Genomic DNA, 15,985 nt, shown 5'->3' with positions numbered 1-15,985 from the left:
GCCATTTGTATTATTCCTGCAGACTATGCCTTAGGTCCTCATTATTCTTTTCTTTTGTCCTTTTGTGATTTAGAAGAGCTCATTTCTACTGCTCCTACCTTTGCTCTCACCTTTGCTCTCTAAAATCTACTCTCAACTCTTAAGCCAAAGTAATTATTTAAAACCATAAGGCAGGTCATGCTACCCAGTGGCTTCTCATCTCACTCAAAGTAAAAATCAAGGTCCTTGTAGTGTCTGGAAGTGCAATACATGGTCTGATCCCTGCCACTTTTCATAGGTCACATTTCCTATTATTCTACATTGTTCTCCATGCACCAGTTATACTGGCCACCTTTTGGTTTCTTGGATATCCCAAGCATTGATTCATGGCTTTCTATCATGTGGTCACAAAAACAATGTGGTTAAAAAACTGGACTCTAGGCTCAGACTGTCAGGGTTCAAATCCTTGCTTCATTTCCCTACCAGTAAGGTCCTGCAGTTAACATCTTCGTATATTAGTTTTCTCACTTATAAGGACATTATTATTTTGTATATTATTTTTATGAAGGCCCAAGAAACTTATTAATGTATAACAGCACAGTGTCACACATATCTTAAGTAGTCACTCTGTAATATTATATTTTTTGCTGTTAATGTCATTATTGGTCTAATCTCATTGTCCAGTGGAGTGTTCCACATTGGACAGTTCACCAATTCTTCAACACAAAATAAACTTTACCTTCTATATGCCATTACTCACAGTCAGAATATCCCTCTTGTCTACCAAAATTCTGGCCACTTTTCATGGCTCAGACTGTGTGTTAACTGCTCCCTAAAGATATTCCCATTTGTGCAAATACTTAATAACTCTATCACTTGTTATGCCAACAATTTAAAAAATATTTTAGTTATATTATTAATTTTATTATAACTTATAGTTGCCTCTATGTGTTTTCTTCAAAGAAATTAAAAACTCTGTACTAGTTTTCTATGGTTGCGATAACAAATTAGCACACTTTAGTGGCTTAAAACAACATAAACTTCTCATTGTTCGACTCCCACTTATGAGAATACATGGATACAGGGAGGGGAACATCACACACGAGGGCCTGTTTGGGGACGGGGGAAAGGGGAGGGAGAGCATTAGGATAAATATCTAATGCATGAGGGGGCTAAAAACCTAGATGACGGGTTGATAGGTGCAGCAAACCACCATGGCACATGTATACCTATGTAACAAACCTGCATGCTCTGAACATGTATCCCAGAACTTAAAGTAAAATAAAACAAAATAAAATAAAACAAAAAACAATGAAAACAACAACAATAGCATAAACTTCTTATTTCATAGGTTAGAAGGCTAAAAAGGATCTCACTGGGCTAAAATCAAAGGGTTGGCAGAGCCATATTCCTTTTCTGTGGTATGCAGGAGAAAATCCATCTCTCTTTCTCCAGATCTAGAGGCCATCCATGTTCCTTGGTTCTTGGACCCCCTTCTCTATCTACAAAGCCAGCAATGTTATATCTCTCTGACTGTTCTTCTGTGGTTACATCTCCCTCTCACTCTGTCTTCCATCTCGCTCTTGCAGTTTTAAGGACTGATCCTTGTGATTGAGCCCATTATGGCAATATAGGATAATCTCTTCATTTCAAGGTTATTAACCTAATTATATCTGAAAAGCCCTTTTTGCCATGTAAGGTAACATATTCTCAGGTCTCAGGTATTAAGACTTAGATGTATTTGGTGGGAGGGTATTATTCTGTATACTACAAATTCCTTTACCAGTTTAAGAGGTCATACATTATTCTTCTCTGTATCTTTCACAGTGCCTAGTACAGAATAATATTTGACCTGAAGTTTTTCTAATGAGATAAATAACAGCAATCCATGTTCCAAATGTGTGACCAGTTCTCTGAAAAGCATTTTGGTTACTATCAACCTTCAACATCACGTTTTCCATGCAATCATTATGTTTTAGTTTTTAAAGGGGTAATGTGGAGGAAGATTTCTAGTGTTTAGTTATTGGATTCTTAAAACCTCCTTAATTTGGCAGGAGCTGTGCAGTGAATATCGTCATTATGTGAGGAATGGACGACTCCCCTGTACCAGAGAGAATGATCCTATCGAGGGTCCAGATGGGAAAATCCACGGCAACACCTGCTCCATGTGTGAAGCCTTCTTGTGAGTGGGTAGCAGCCACTGCTGCTGCTACTGAGTGTGGGAGAAGATCAGCATTGGGTGGGCAAGAGGGGTGACGTTGGAAGTTTTCTCCAGGAGGTAGATAATAAAGGCTGTCTTTGCATTGAGTTTGGAAATTTACTATTATAAAGCCATATACTCAGCCCATTTATTTCTAGTGTTCTTCAATAGTCTGACAGGTACTTGAATCACCATCAAGAAAGGACCATGTGCTAAGAGCAAAATTACACTGGAGTTAATGGCATAAAAAGACTAAGACTTCTGTTCTCTGCAAGCATAGGTCACTGTCAAATAATCCAAAGGTGTAATCATTAGGTGCTAATAAATTGAAAATGAGTTAACATCTAATTGATATCTTAGATTATTTCTGGGGAGAAGAGCAACATCGTTATTTTTCAAAAGAGATATAGTCATAAAAATTTCTTTACTGGTTTGCTATGGCATGTGTGTCTTATTCTTTAAACAACATTAAGAACAAGAACGGCTTGGGCGTGGTGGCTCATGCCTGTAATTCCAGCACTTTGGGAGGCCGAGGCGGGCAGATCATGAGGTCAAGAGATCAAGAGCACCCTGGCCAACATGGTGAAACCCCATCTCTACAAAAAATATAAAAATTAGCTGGGCATGGGCTGGGCGCGGTGGCTCACGCTTGTAATCCCAGCACTTTGGGAGGCCGAGGCGGAAGGATCACGAGGTCAGGAGATCGAGACCACGGTGAAACCCCGTCTCTACTAAAAATACAAAAAATTAGCCAGGCGTGGTGGTGGGCGCCTGTAGTCCCAGCTACTCGGAGAGGCTGAGGCGGGAGAATGGCGTGAACCCGGGAGGCGGAGCTTGCAGTGAGCCGAGATTGCACCACTGCACTCCAGCCTGGGCGACAGGGCGAGACTCCGTCTCAAAAAAAAAAAAAATTAGCTGGGCATGGTGGCACACGCGTGTAGTCCCAGCTACTTGGGAGGCTGAGGCAGGAGAATTGCTTGAACCCAGGAGAAGGAGGTTTCAGTGAGCCAAGATCGTGCCACTGCACTCCAGCCTGGCGACAGAGCGAGACTCCATCTCAAAAAAAAAAAAAAAAAAAAAACGAAAAATAAAAAAACAAACAAAAGAACAAGAACAATGATGTAGAGAGGTGTGTATTTACCTTTCCACTCCAAAGCTAAGTTGGTGGAGGTATAGAAGTAACGGACCATTTTTTTTATGTAGAGACATTTCTCCTTTAGGATAGTACGTATTGGGTGCTAGGAATGATTGTTTTGTCCTCCCTTTTCTTATAGCCAGCAAGAAGCAAAAGAAAAAGAAAGAGCTGAACCCAGAGCAAAAGTCAAAAGAGAAGCTGAAAAGGTAGTAATCCTGAATGTTTATACTGCAATGAAAGGATGAGGTTTTGCAGTATCTCTGTAAAAATAACTATGGAATTACTGAAACCCCAGTTGTGAGGGAACTAGAGGTTCATTTAGTCCAGGGGTTGAGAAACTTCTTCTTAACGGAACAGATAGCAGATATTTCCGTTTTTGTGACCATATAATCTCTGTCACAACTACTCAACTTGGTTGTTGTGACTGTAAAACAGCCCTAGACTGTATACAAACATATGGACATGGCTGACTCCAATACAATTTTATTTATAAAAACAAATGGCTGGCCAGATGTTGCTCACAGGTCACAGTTTGCAAACCCCTGATTTATTCTGTTCCCATATATTAAGATTTAAAATTCAGAGAAAAAGAAGAACTTGCATATAAAGTTAATGGGAGTATGAGTATCAGTACTAATATCTTCATATTTCAAAGTTCTGGAAACAATAGAATTCAATCCTAGACTTCCTGATACCAAAGCCAGCCTTCTTTCTAGCACACTATTTGTTTTTGGATTACCACATTTGGTCAACACATGTGTTCCTTGCGTTACCTGTGGTTATATTTTGGTGCCAGCATTTAGGAAAAATATTAAAAAGTAGCATCCCCAAATAATATTTTCTTGGATTCAAAAAGGCTTGTTCCAAGTAGTTTATTCCAAGTTGTAGTCATTTCCCTGCCCCCATCAAAGACTATTGATATTAAAAATAACCTCTAAAGAAGTATTGCCCTGGAATTCTGTATGTTTGGCTTGTTTACAGTTGTACTGCACATTTGTAATTCTAAATTTAAAAATAATAGCAGTTCATATGAAAAACAGATTCACTCTTCAACATCTACAAGAGAAAATTCTTCAATGTGAGATAATTTCTGATTTCACATTACTACTACAGGCAAACTCTCCTCTCATATTCTTTTTCTTTTGCTAAATATAATTAGTTAGGGGATCTGGCAATGAACCTTTAAGCAGAGCTAGGAGAAAAATTCCCTCTTTCATCCTCATTGAATTTCAACTTGAACTAAAGAATTCAGAATAAAATACAAAATCAATTGTAATTGCCATTTGTAATTAACTCTTTGATCTTAAATGATTGCTTATTCTGTCTCAATTCCTCATGTAACCCTAAACAAGGAGTGTGCCCACTCATCAGAGAACTAAGTTTATTGAGAGTCTTGTGTATGGTTGCAGGTTTAGTCTGGATTTTGGGGCTATCAAGGAAAAAGAAATAGAGCCTTCTTCTTAAGTCCTTTGTGCTTAATAGAAATTGAACACTATAATTGCCAGAAAAAAAATTCTCAGGTCATTTTCTCTTTTTTTTTTTCCATAAAACACTTAGTAGGAACCCAATAAACTAATTTCCAAGAAGATACTCAAGCTTTCTCATTTTCTTTTCCTTTTAGGAGACATGCGATGAATTTCGGAGTCTTTTGCAAAATGGAAAACTTTTCTGCACAAGAGAAAATGATCCTGTGCGTGGCCCAGATGGCAAGACCCATGGCAACAAGTGTGCCATGTGTAAGGCAGTCTTGTGAGTGCACAAAGAAAACCACTACTGTGGGATGGTGGAATTGGGGAAGCAGTGAGCCAGGCAAATAATATGTCTTGTGTTTGTCCTTTCCTTACATGTAATAGAAACAGAAGGTTGTTATCTATAAAGCATTTGAAATTAATCTTTTCTTTATTATGGCCAAGATTCACAGTTCTAGAAATTAAAAAATATACAACTAAGCTATTACATTCTCTGTTAGTTCTGGGGTAGACCCTGCCAGTAGATCACACTTCCTTGATAAAATTCTTATTTGCTATTAAGTGGATCCTCTCTCTGGATTATCTCAGAATTCACGTTGGAAAGAAAACATACAGATTTTAATGTCAAAGTCCTCACCTACATGGTTGAAAATAACACAGTTTCAGAAAATGAAAAGTAGGTCTTTACACAAAGTTTGGAAGTACACCTAGAATATTTAAGTCATTCAATAGCATTTACCAAACATCTACAATGTACAATGTGTATAATGTGTATAATGATTATACAAAGGTGAATGAAATAGATAATCTTCTGAGAAATCATATAGTCCACTGACATTAGTCACGGACATAAGGTAATATAATACAAAGGAGGAACTGTTGAATGAAAAATTTGTTGGTAGCATGTTATGATACTTCAAGAAAGGGACAGTTAATAGAAAGTTTTATGGTGGGATAAAACTGGACCTTATAATTTGGATAAAATGTGGACATGACAGAAAGTAATGAGAGGAGAAGAGGGGAACAGCAAGAGTAAGGATCTAAAATTAGGAAAAAAGTAAGTCATTTAGTTTAGTCAGAACTTACCAACTTTATCAACCTTGAATGCACACCAAAGATTTTGAGGTCAATTCTACATGTAATGGGAAGCTGCAAAAATTGTTCAGATAGGACAGTAAGTGGCATAAATATCGTTCCTTTAGGAAGATTCATTTGTTAACAGTAAACAGGAGAAAAAGAGAAAGAAAGTACTAAACTTAAGAATTGCTACTCATGTAGGGGGAGAAGCTGCAATAAATAACCCAGGAAGAGGCAGCTACGCAGAGCAAGGAGGTAGGCTAGAAGGCGAGTGGATCAAGGTGGGGGATGCTGTGAAGGTGAAGTCAATGTCACGTGGCGACAGCTATGCAAGCTGAAGGACAGTAAGCAATTAGAGATGATTCCACTGTTTTGTGTGTTTTTTTTTTTGTGAAAGGTAGAAAATCCAGGAGAAAGAATACATTTGGTAGAGAAGATAACGATTTTGGGGCCTCTCGAACATTAGGTATTGGTGATAAACACAGCTGGAGATCCCCAGTGAACATTTATGAAGTGTTAGTTAATTGCTCACCTTGTTTTTTTATTTATTTATTTATTTTTTCTTATGGAGTCTCACTCTGTCGTCCACACTGAAGTGCAGTGGTGCGATCTCGGCTCACTGCAGCTTCCACCTCCCGGGTTCAAGTGATTCTCCTGCCTCAGCCTCCCTAGTAGCTGGGGTTACAGGCATGTACCACCACACCCGGCTAATTCTTGTATTTTTAGTAGAGACAGGGTTTTGCCATGTTGGCCAGACTGGTCTCGAACGAACTCCTGACCTCAGGGATCCACTCACCTCAGCCTTCTAAAGTGCTGAGATTACAGGTGTGAGCCAACACACCCAGCTTTACTCACTTTGTTTTGTTTGTGGTGATATATATGTGGTGTTGTTTTATTTTAATGAGACCCCTTCCTGGCAAAGGACTCCATATAATTTATATTTTTATTTTTAGAGAAGGCCTGCAGCATAGTAGATGTTAACTGAATGCTCAATAATTCTATACATATATGATTTGTTCATATAATGAGAAACTCAAAGAAACGCACACCACTCTCTGTAATCTATTGTTCCCTACCTCCCACTTTCTAATTTCCAGCCAGAAAGAAGATGAGGAAAGAAAGAGGAAGGAAGAGAAAGATCAGAGAAATGCTGCAGGACATGGTTCCAGTGGTGGTGGAGGAGGAAACACTCAGGTGAGAGCAACCTCTAATTTCAGTAACTGGGGTGGGCTCAACTCCTTGACAATAGGACTATGACATAGCGTATATAGTCTATGGTAAAGGCAGTGCTGAGTCCTTGGGAGAACAGAGAAGTTTCTCCTTAAGGTTGCAGGGTAAGATATCAGCACATTTTCACTGCTCTTGGGTTCATTTGGATTTCTTTACACCTCGAAATAATTAACAATATGTAATGACCTTATCCCAGTCTCCTGAGCCCTCTTTATGGTAATCTAGACCTCATATCAATAATCATTCTTGTCAGCATCACATGCTCTTCATTTTCTGTCATTATTCTTTCTTGCCTTGGACAGAGCCACTTTTTTGAGGCGTCTTTTCTGTTGATCCAAGGCTGCATGATAGGACAAAAGAGCTACTTTCCCTGATTTAGCAGTGCTCTTCCAGGGATAAAAGAAAAGAATTTAGGCAAAGGTTTAGCATGTTTCTTGAGGCATTTTTAAGTGCCGGCATGGCAATGTTGCATGTAAGGTCACTCCTTAGGTCTCTGAACACAGTTTCATAAAATTGCAGTCACCTTATTTATGTTTTTACAATCTTAGACTATCAAAACCATGTCTTCACTTCCAGATCTGACAAAGGCCCAATATTTACCTTTGATAAACTCTGGCTGTTCTGTTTTTTCCCATCTTTTTTGCTTTAGGAGGCTGAGTTCTCCCTTTTAAGGAATAGCCATGTTGATTAGAATTGTCTGATAGACATTCTGTGTGTCTTGTTCATAACTTGGTCAAACCTACCTTCCTTGACATTTTGCATAACTTTGGATTTTCCTCCGGCATTTTTCTCTCTCTTCTATCTGCACTACAGACCTGCACATTTTTTTTTCTGTATAAGGCCAGATAAATATTTTAAGCAATGTGGGCCTTGTGGGTCATATGATGTCTGCTGCAACTATTTTACTCTGCCATTGTTGTGGGAAAGAAGCCAAAAAATAATATCTGAATAAATGAGTGAGGATGTGCTTCAGTAAAACTTTATGTGTAAGAACAGGCATCAGGAAAGATCTTCCCTGTGGGCTATACAATTGACCCTTGAATAACATGGGTTTGAACTTCCCAGGTCCACTTGTACATAATTTTTTTTCAACCAAACTTAGATAAAAAATACAGGATTTGTGGGATGTGAAACCTGCATATATGGAGGGCTAACTTTATGTATAGATGATTTGTACAGGGCCAACTGACAGACTTCAGTATACATGGATTTTGATCCTGGAACCAATCCCCCAAGTGTACCAAGGGGAAACTGTAGTTTGCTGACATTTAATATATGCTGTCAAATTCAGTCATATTTATAATTTGCTTGTGTAGATCCTTAAAAGCAACATTAGTAGCCATGACAACTCATCTCTTATAATTAGAACATGGGTAATTCTGGTCCCTTTTTCTCTGCAGATACGAGACCTAGATGTTAGTTTTTTTGTTTGTTTGTTTGAGATGGAGTCTCACCCTGTCACCCAGGCTGGAGTGCAATGGAGCAATCTCGGCTCACTGCAACTTCTGCCTCCCAGGTTCAAATGATTCTCCTGCCTCAGCCTCTCAAGTAGCTGGGATTACAGGCACCCGCCACCATGCCCAGCTAATTTTTGTATTTTTAGTAGAGACAGGATTTCACCATGCTGTCCAGGCTGGTCTCGAACTCCTGACCTCATGATCCACCCGTCTTGGCCTCCCAAAGTGCTGGGACTACAGGCATGAGCCACCGCACCTGGCAATGTTATGTTTCTTATAAAGAGAGGTGAAAGAACTTCTCTTACTCAGATTGTTAAAAACATTTACTAAGAATACAGTAGACTAAGTAATCCAGGGGCCCTTCATTCTTCTCTGTTTTCAGGACGAATGTGCTGAGTTTCGGGAACAAATGAAAAATGGAAGACTTAGCTGTACTCGGGAGAGTGATCCTGTACGTGATGCTGATGGCAAATCATACAACAATCAGTGTACCATGTGTAAAGCAAAATTGTAAGTATTTCTCTCAACAGGCATGTCTAAAACATAGTCACATTCCTCTTGAATGAATGGCTATTTCTCATTTGCTATGGCTCCTTCCATGCAAGTTATTCTTTTTGCTAATTTCTAAATATTCTATTTTTTTCTCTTGCATTCTCTAAGGAACAATGAGCGTTAGCAAGGGCAGCTAACCAAGTGGCTGATTTCTATTGTATTTTCTATTACAATTCTGTGAACTCTAAGTGCTATCATGATAGACCCTTGTTCTTTATTGTGCCAGAATCCTAGGAAGACTTTGTCATGGCCATTTGGAATAACTGACCAGCACAGTTGAAGAAAGCTGACTTCTTGTCATTTGCACGGGACACACTTACTGCATAATCCAGGGTCAATATTTGTTAACAAGACGAATATTCACTTTTTCTCCTCCAGGGAAAGAGAAGCAGAGAGAAAAAATGATTATTCTCGCTCTAGATCAAATGGGACTGGATCAGAATCAGGGAAGGTGAGTTATTATTTGGGTTTTGGCAAGAACGGGCTTTCTGTGAGTCAACAGTTGGTGATCAAAACTATAGAAGAAGGTGTCAACATGATCAAGCTACAGCTTGCCCTTAGAAGGTCAGGAGTTACCAAGTTATCAGTGACTATCACTGATAACTTGTTCAGTGAAGAAACCTAATGCCAAGTGGATGTCTTTAAGTCTGACACTTTACAAGGCATTTTTTTTTTTTTTTTTGAGACGGAGTCTCGCTCTGTCGCCCAGGCTGGAGTGCAGTGGCGCAATCTCGGCTCACTGCAAGCTCCGCCTCCCGGGTTCACACCATTCTCCTGCCTCAGCATCTCCGAGTAGCTGGGACTACAGGCACCCGCCACCACGCCCGGCTAATTTTTTGTATTTTTTAGTAGAGACAGGGTTTCACCGTGGTCTCGATCTCCTGACCTCGTGATCCTTCCGCCTCGGCCTCCCAAAGTGCTGGGATTACAAGCGTGAGCCACCGTGCCTTGCCTACAAGGCATTTTTATAAATAATAGTTTATTTAATTACTTCAACAGCCTGGTCAAATATGGCCTTTTAAACTCATTTTGTAGATAGGGAAAATGAGGTTTTGCAAGTATACTGGAATTTATTTTTGTTTTTGTATTATTTTGCTGCTAGTGTAAGTTACTATAAGCAGTTGCTTAAAATAGCACAAATTTATTATCTTATATTTCTGGATTCCATAAGTTTTAAATGGTCTGATTGTGCTAAAACCAAGGTGTCGGTAATGCTGCATTGCTTTGTGGAGGCTCTAGGTGAGGATCTGTTTCTTTGCTTTCTCTAACTTCTAGAAGCTACCTGTATTCCTTGGCTTGTGGCCACCCTTAAGCCAGTGATGGCCAGTCAAGTCCTTCTTATGCTGTATCATTCTCACACTGACTGTCCTGCCTCTGCCTCTCTCTTTCATGAGTAAGAACCTTTGAGATTACATGGGCCCCACTTGGATAATCCAGGGTAACTTCCCCATTTTAAATTCAACTGATTAGCAATCTTAATTCCATATTCAACCATAATTCCTCCTTGCCACGTAAAGCAACATATTTGGAGGTTCCAGGAATTAGAACATAGACATCTCTCTCTGTGGGCCATTATTTTGCCTACCACAGCAAGGTTACTTGGCTGCCTGACTCTTGGAAAGAAATCCTCTGATTCTCAAATCCAATCAAATACTATGTAAAAACAGCACTTCCAATATAATCTTCCCATCTTTTCAGGATACATGTGATGAGTTTAGAAGCCAAATGAAGAATGGAAAACTTATCTGCACTCGAGAAAGTGACCCTGTCCGGGGTCCAGATGGCAAGACACATGGCAATAAGTGTACTATGTGTAAGGAAAAACTGTGAGTATGTTTCAAAATGAGCTTTTGACTGTGAGTCTTAAAGTACAATAATCATTTCTTACCAGTTTGAGAAAATGACAATTGTTTTAGAAGCAGATCTAGTAATTAATGAGGCATTTGTTCACTTTGATTGAAATGTTTCATTGTTTTCCTCCCAGGGAAAGGGAAGCAGCTGAAAAAAAAAAGAAAGAGGATGAAGGCAGGAGCAATACAGGAGAAAGGAGCAATGACAAAGAGGTAATAGATGTTAGACACGCTAATACCTGAATTCAGTTAGTTCACTGTATGGTAAATTTATTCAACAAATACTCGTGAAATGCTGACTCTGTCCCAATCATTGGCAATACAATGGTAAACAATGAAATCATGGCCAGATCTTGAAATTAAATTAAAACCAGTGACAGTTGTCAAATTATTGTAGTTAGCCAGTGAATTTCATTTTTGAATTTTTTCTTTCCTTTGAGACAGGGTCTTGCTGTTGCTCAGGATGGTCTCGAACTCCTGAGCTCAAGCGATCCACTGGAGCTCAAGTCTCAGCCTCCCAAAGTGCTGGGATTACATGAGCCATCGCACTCTACTGTTTCTGAATTTTTTAAACAAACAAATATCAAGCAATCAGATGCCCAAAATTACAAAGAAAATTAGTATCAAAAGTTTGGAGTTTGAGGCCAGGTACGGTGGCTCAGGCCTGTAATCCCAGCACTTTGAGAAGCCGAGACGGGCAGGTCACGAGGTCAGGAGATCGAGACCATCCTGGCTAACAAGGTGAAACCCCATCTCTACTAAAAGTACAAAAAAATTAGCCAGGCATTGTGGCAGGCGCCTGTAGTCCCAGCTACTTGGGAGGCTGAGGCAGAAGAATGGCGTTAACCCGGGAGGCGGAGCTTGCAGTGAGCCGAGATTGCGCCACTGCACTCCAGCCTGGGGGACAGAGCGAGACTCTGTCTCAAAAAAAGAAAAAGAAAAAGAAAAAAAGTTGGAGTTTGAGATAATAAATTCTCGATCTGGCATTACATTGCCACCTAGTGTTCAGTTTTGGTCTTTATAAATAGTATTCAACACTGCAACACCAACACGTAGAATATTACACAGCACAATCTCTTTGAATCCACCGATGGACTCCAATTAGAAAAGATAAATAGTAAAATTTCCCTAGGAAGATTTTTCCTATTAGTAGGGCAACTTTTCATTAAGCCTGTAGTCACTAAAGAAAATGAAACATTAATAGTAATTATCATTATTTAAAAATATTTTGGGAATATCTGTTGTGCATTATGGTAGATGAATGGCTTTGAGAAAATAACTTTATTGCACAACTTCACATGATCTCTAAAGGACATCTATTTAAAATCTTGGTAAATTTTTAATTTTGTGATCCTTATTTTAAAAATTTCGAACAGAAAAATGCTATATATATGTACATATAGAAAACACTGAGTGAAAAAACATGAAGAAAATATGGAGGCAGGGTGTGGTAACTCACTCTTTTAATCCCAGTGTTTTGGGAGACCAGAGCAAGAGAACTGCTTGAGCCCAGGAGTTCAAAACCAGCCTGGGCAACATAGTGAGACCCTGTCTCTACAAAATAATAATAATTAAAAAAAAATAGCCAGGCATGATGGTGCACACCTGTAACTCTAGCTACTTGGGAGGTTAAGGTGGGAGGATCACTTGAGCCCATGAGTTCAAGGCAGTAGTGAGCTATGATAGCATTATTGCACTCCAGCCTGGGCAACAGAGTAAGAACTTGTCTTAAAAAAATAAATAAAAATAAAATATTGAGATTGTGTGTGAGTGTGTGTGTGTCAAATAGAGAACTACAGTTTTATCTACACATGCAAAGTTAAATAAGGTTTACCAATAATTATATTTAAACCTACCCAAAATCTATTCAGTGGTGATATTGTTCCAATTTTTTAGAATTCAGGAAAACTTAAGAGAAGTTAACTACACATAACCAATGAATAGAAGACCCAAAGACTGAATTGCAGGGTTGCAATACAGTCAGAGGAGTGCTATTATAAACATATGTGGTATTGTGAGCACCTGGAAAAGAACATACTTCCAGTAATTTGTGCAAATGGTGGTTGTGAGACATTTAATATGTTGATAGGTATTTAATTCTAGAGAATTTTTTAAAATGCTGCAATTAAAAGTAAGTCCTGGAATTGTTTGTTTACGGACATCACAATTTAAAGAAAGAAGGGTAAGTACAATCTAGGTTACTGTGTTATTTTTTAAGGTAACGTTTCCATATCACCACTTTGGCTCTTTGGGCTTAAAGAAAGTTCCAGAGACTTCTGTAGCTCTCTGAAGATTTTAATACATTCTAGATCCTGTCTGTAGACTCGGTTCTGTTGGCTTCTTTTTATGATCATTGTGTTTCAATGAACACAAAAGGCAGCTCCATATACTTATCCACAGATAGGAGTTTTATTCTCTGCCTTGTAAAAGCAAGTAAGCAAAAAGGTATAGCCTGGTGGTTAGCAGGTTTCTGATCACAAATTCAACACTGACTTTATTTAATATCACTGATATTTATTTTTCTCATCTGTAAAATGGGGATGATGAGTATTTATCTTATAAGATTTTTACGACCACTAAAGGAAATCTATTAAACCACACGACAAAGCATCTCGCACAATAAAAATGCTTTTTTGTTTGTTTTTGGTAAATTGTGGTTGAGAAATGAAGCTGAAAGTTTACATGTTTTTATGCTTTTCCAGAAGAGTGTCTTTTAGTTCATTCCAGGGCTTATGAAGTAGACTTTTTATGTGTGGAATACTGAGTGCACTCATAGGGAGACAGGTTTGGGGCTCTGCCTCATAGAAAATTGTATTAAAATGAGATGCGGCAGGGCATTGGGGGCTCATGCCTGTAATCTCAGTGCTTTGGGAGGCCAATGTGAGAGGATCACTTGAGGCCAAGAGTTTTCCCATCTCTACAAAAAATTTTAAAATATTAGCCAGGCACGATGGCACATGCCTGTAGTTCTAGCTACTTAGGAGACTGAGGTGGGAGTGTTGCTTGAGCCCAGGAGTTAGAGGCTGCAATGAGCTATGATTGCACCACTGCACTCCAGGCTGGACAACAGAACAAGATTATATATATATAACAAGATCATATTATATATATAACAAGATTATATATATGTAGATATATAATATATAGAGAGATATGTAATATATATATAGATAGGTATATAATATATTTTATATATAGATAGATATATATTTTATATATATATGTAAAATCTTGTTATATATATATAATCTTGTTCTGTTGTCCAGCCTGGAGTGCAGTGGTGCAATATATATATATATATGTATATATATATGTAATCCTGCTTGCATATATATATATATATAGTTTTTAAAGGAATGGGCTGCTTTAGTGTAATTCCATTGGGGCAAGACAATCATTTGATAGAGATGCAATGGAGGAGATTCAAACTTCTTAGGTAGGGGTTGAATAAAGTGCCTTTAAAACATATTTCTTTTCTGGAATTTTACTTTCTCTGTTTTTTTCCTGTGTTATGAGTTTATATCTAATTGGTCAATCATATTATCAGGTTTGAAAGATTATACCATGACAGTAACAACTTTTTTTGCTACTGTTGGTAGGATCTGTGTCGTGAATTTCGAAGCATGCAGAGAAATGGGAAGCTTATCTGCACCAGAGAAAATAACCCTGTTCGAGGCCCATATGGCAAGATGCACATCAATAAATGTGCTATGTGTCAGAGCATCTTGTACGTAAAAAGGTTTATCAATAAATTTGATAGTTGTGCCTGTTTGCCAGAAATTAGTTCTTGTTACTTTTAAAACCTAGGATACTTGGCATCACACATTAATGATATGATAGCTCCTCTCTTTTGAAGAGACAATTTCCAAAGCACTTTCACAATATTTTTTTTTATTTTGATGTTGAGAAGCATAATCATACCCGGAACCTCTGGGGTAGGAAGAGGTAGCTTATCAGCTAAGTAACCTGGGACAGGCCAGTTCATTGTGCAGAGCCTCAGTTCCTCCTGAGGGAAAAATGACTGCACAATATAATTTTGCGGAGATTCAAGGACATTTTAAAAATGTTTGTGAACTTCAAAGCATTATACCTATGTAAATAACAATCAAAATTGTGAGTTTAGTTATAATTTAATTAGAAAAGTAAAAATGAGAATTATAGCAACTTTCTAGATGAGAGTCTTAAGTCTATTAAGGAAAAATAAAGACCTTTTAGGATCATATTTTTCTGGATAAGAGTATAGTAACAGCATCTATGAAAGTTGACAGCATTGCCACAAATATATTATCATGAAAATTCCAACAATCAGAACTGACTAGCTTATAAAAAATATTCTTAGAATTTTTTTTAGTTATAAGAAAACAGTGTTAGATTTGCTAATGTTTAGAATTGAAGAAATATGTGGTTAAAGACAATTCAGTAACAACCCTTGAAAAATTACTCTATCTTTTTTTTTATTATTCTGCAGTGATCGAGAAGCTAATGAAAGAAAAAAGAAAGATGAAGAGAAATCAAGTAGCAAGCCCTCAAATAATGCAAAGGTTATTTATTAAAGGATACCAAAATAACCATTTTACTTTTCACCCTCAGAATTTTGCATTCTTCTCCAGTTTAGGGAATAATAAAGATATTAATCTCTTAACTTCAAAGAAAATTGATTTTGCTTGTCTTGTCACTTTGGATCATAACAAGATTTTGGGGGGACTTTGGGGGTTTGATACCTTTTTTGATTTTGTAGAAAATTCTCTGAGAGTGTGTGTCAATTATTGTTTTAGTCTTTCCTCCTTGGGAGAAATATGGATTGAAAAGTAGAGGGTAAAATTCTTTATCAACTCAACTGCATGCTTATCTTTGACACTTTAAGTGTGAAATAAGGCTTTGGGTAGCTTGTTGATGTTTATTTTAATAATTCAGGCAATATAAACCAATCTAAGTCTCCCTTTTAGCTTCCCTTCTGTTTTCACCAGATGATTGTATCAGTATTAAAGAATCAGCAGTGTGCATGCGTGATGCTTTCTTTTCTATTTCTTTTTCAA

The 15,985-nt window shown here is 38.0% G+C and overlaps 1 protein-coding gene across 3 annotated transcripts in view; it reads left to right on the top strand.

Annotated features, from left to right (window-relative positions):
- SPINK5 (serine peptidase inhibitor Kazal type 5) overlaps window positions 1-15,985 on the top strand; it is an 82,970-nt gene that overhangs the window by 45,860 nt on the left and 21,125 nt on the right. For all 3 annotated transcript variants that reach the window (XM_063643226.1, XM_055285722.1, XM_055285721.1), the window contains exons 19-28: window positions 2,034-2,161; window positions 3,454-3,520; window positions 4,936-5,063; window positions 6,958-7,054; window positions 8,930-9,057; window positions 9,478-9,550; window positions 10,798-10,925; window positions 11,084-11,162; window positions 14,549-14,676; window positions 15,418-15,490. In XM_063643226.1, the coding sequence (XP_063499296.1) occupies window positions 2,034-2,161; window positions 3,454-3,520; window positions 4,936-5,063; window positions 6,958-7,054; window positions 8,930-9,057; window positions 9,478-9,550; window positions 10,798-10,925; window positions 11,084-11,162; window positions 14,549-14,676; window positions 15,418-15,490 (1,029 nt within the window). The remainder of the gene's footprint in view (window positions 1-2,033; window positions 2,162-3,453; window positions 3,521-4,935; window positions 5,064-6,957; window positions 7,055-8,929; window positions 9,058-9,477; window positions 9,551-10,797; window positions 10,926-11,083; window positions 11,163-14,548; window positions 14,677-15,417; window positions 15,491-15,985) is intronic.

Source organism: Symphalangus syndactylus, chromosome 7, assembly GCF_028878055.3.
Source record: "Symphalangus syndactylus isolate Jambi chromosome 7, NHGRI_mSymSyn1-v2.1_pri, whole genome shotgun sequence".
In the NCBI taxonomy this organism is placed as follows: Eukaryota; Metazoa; Chordata; class Mammalia; order Primates; family Hylobatidae; genus Symphalangus; species Symphalangus syndactylus.
This window is presented reverse-complemented; position numbering and strand designations above follow the sequence as displayed.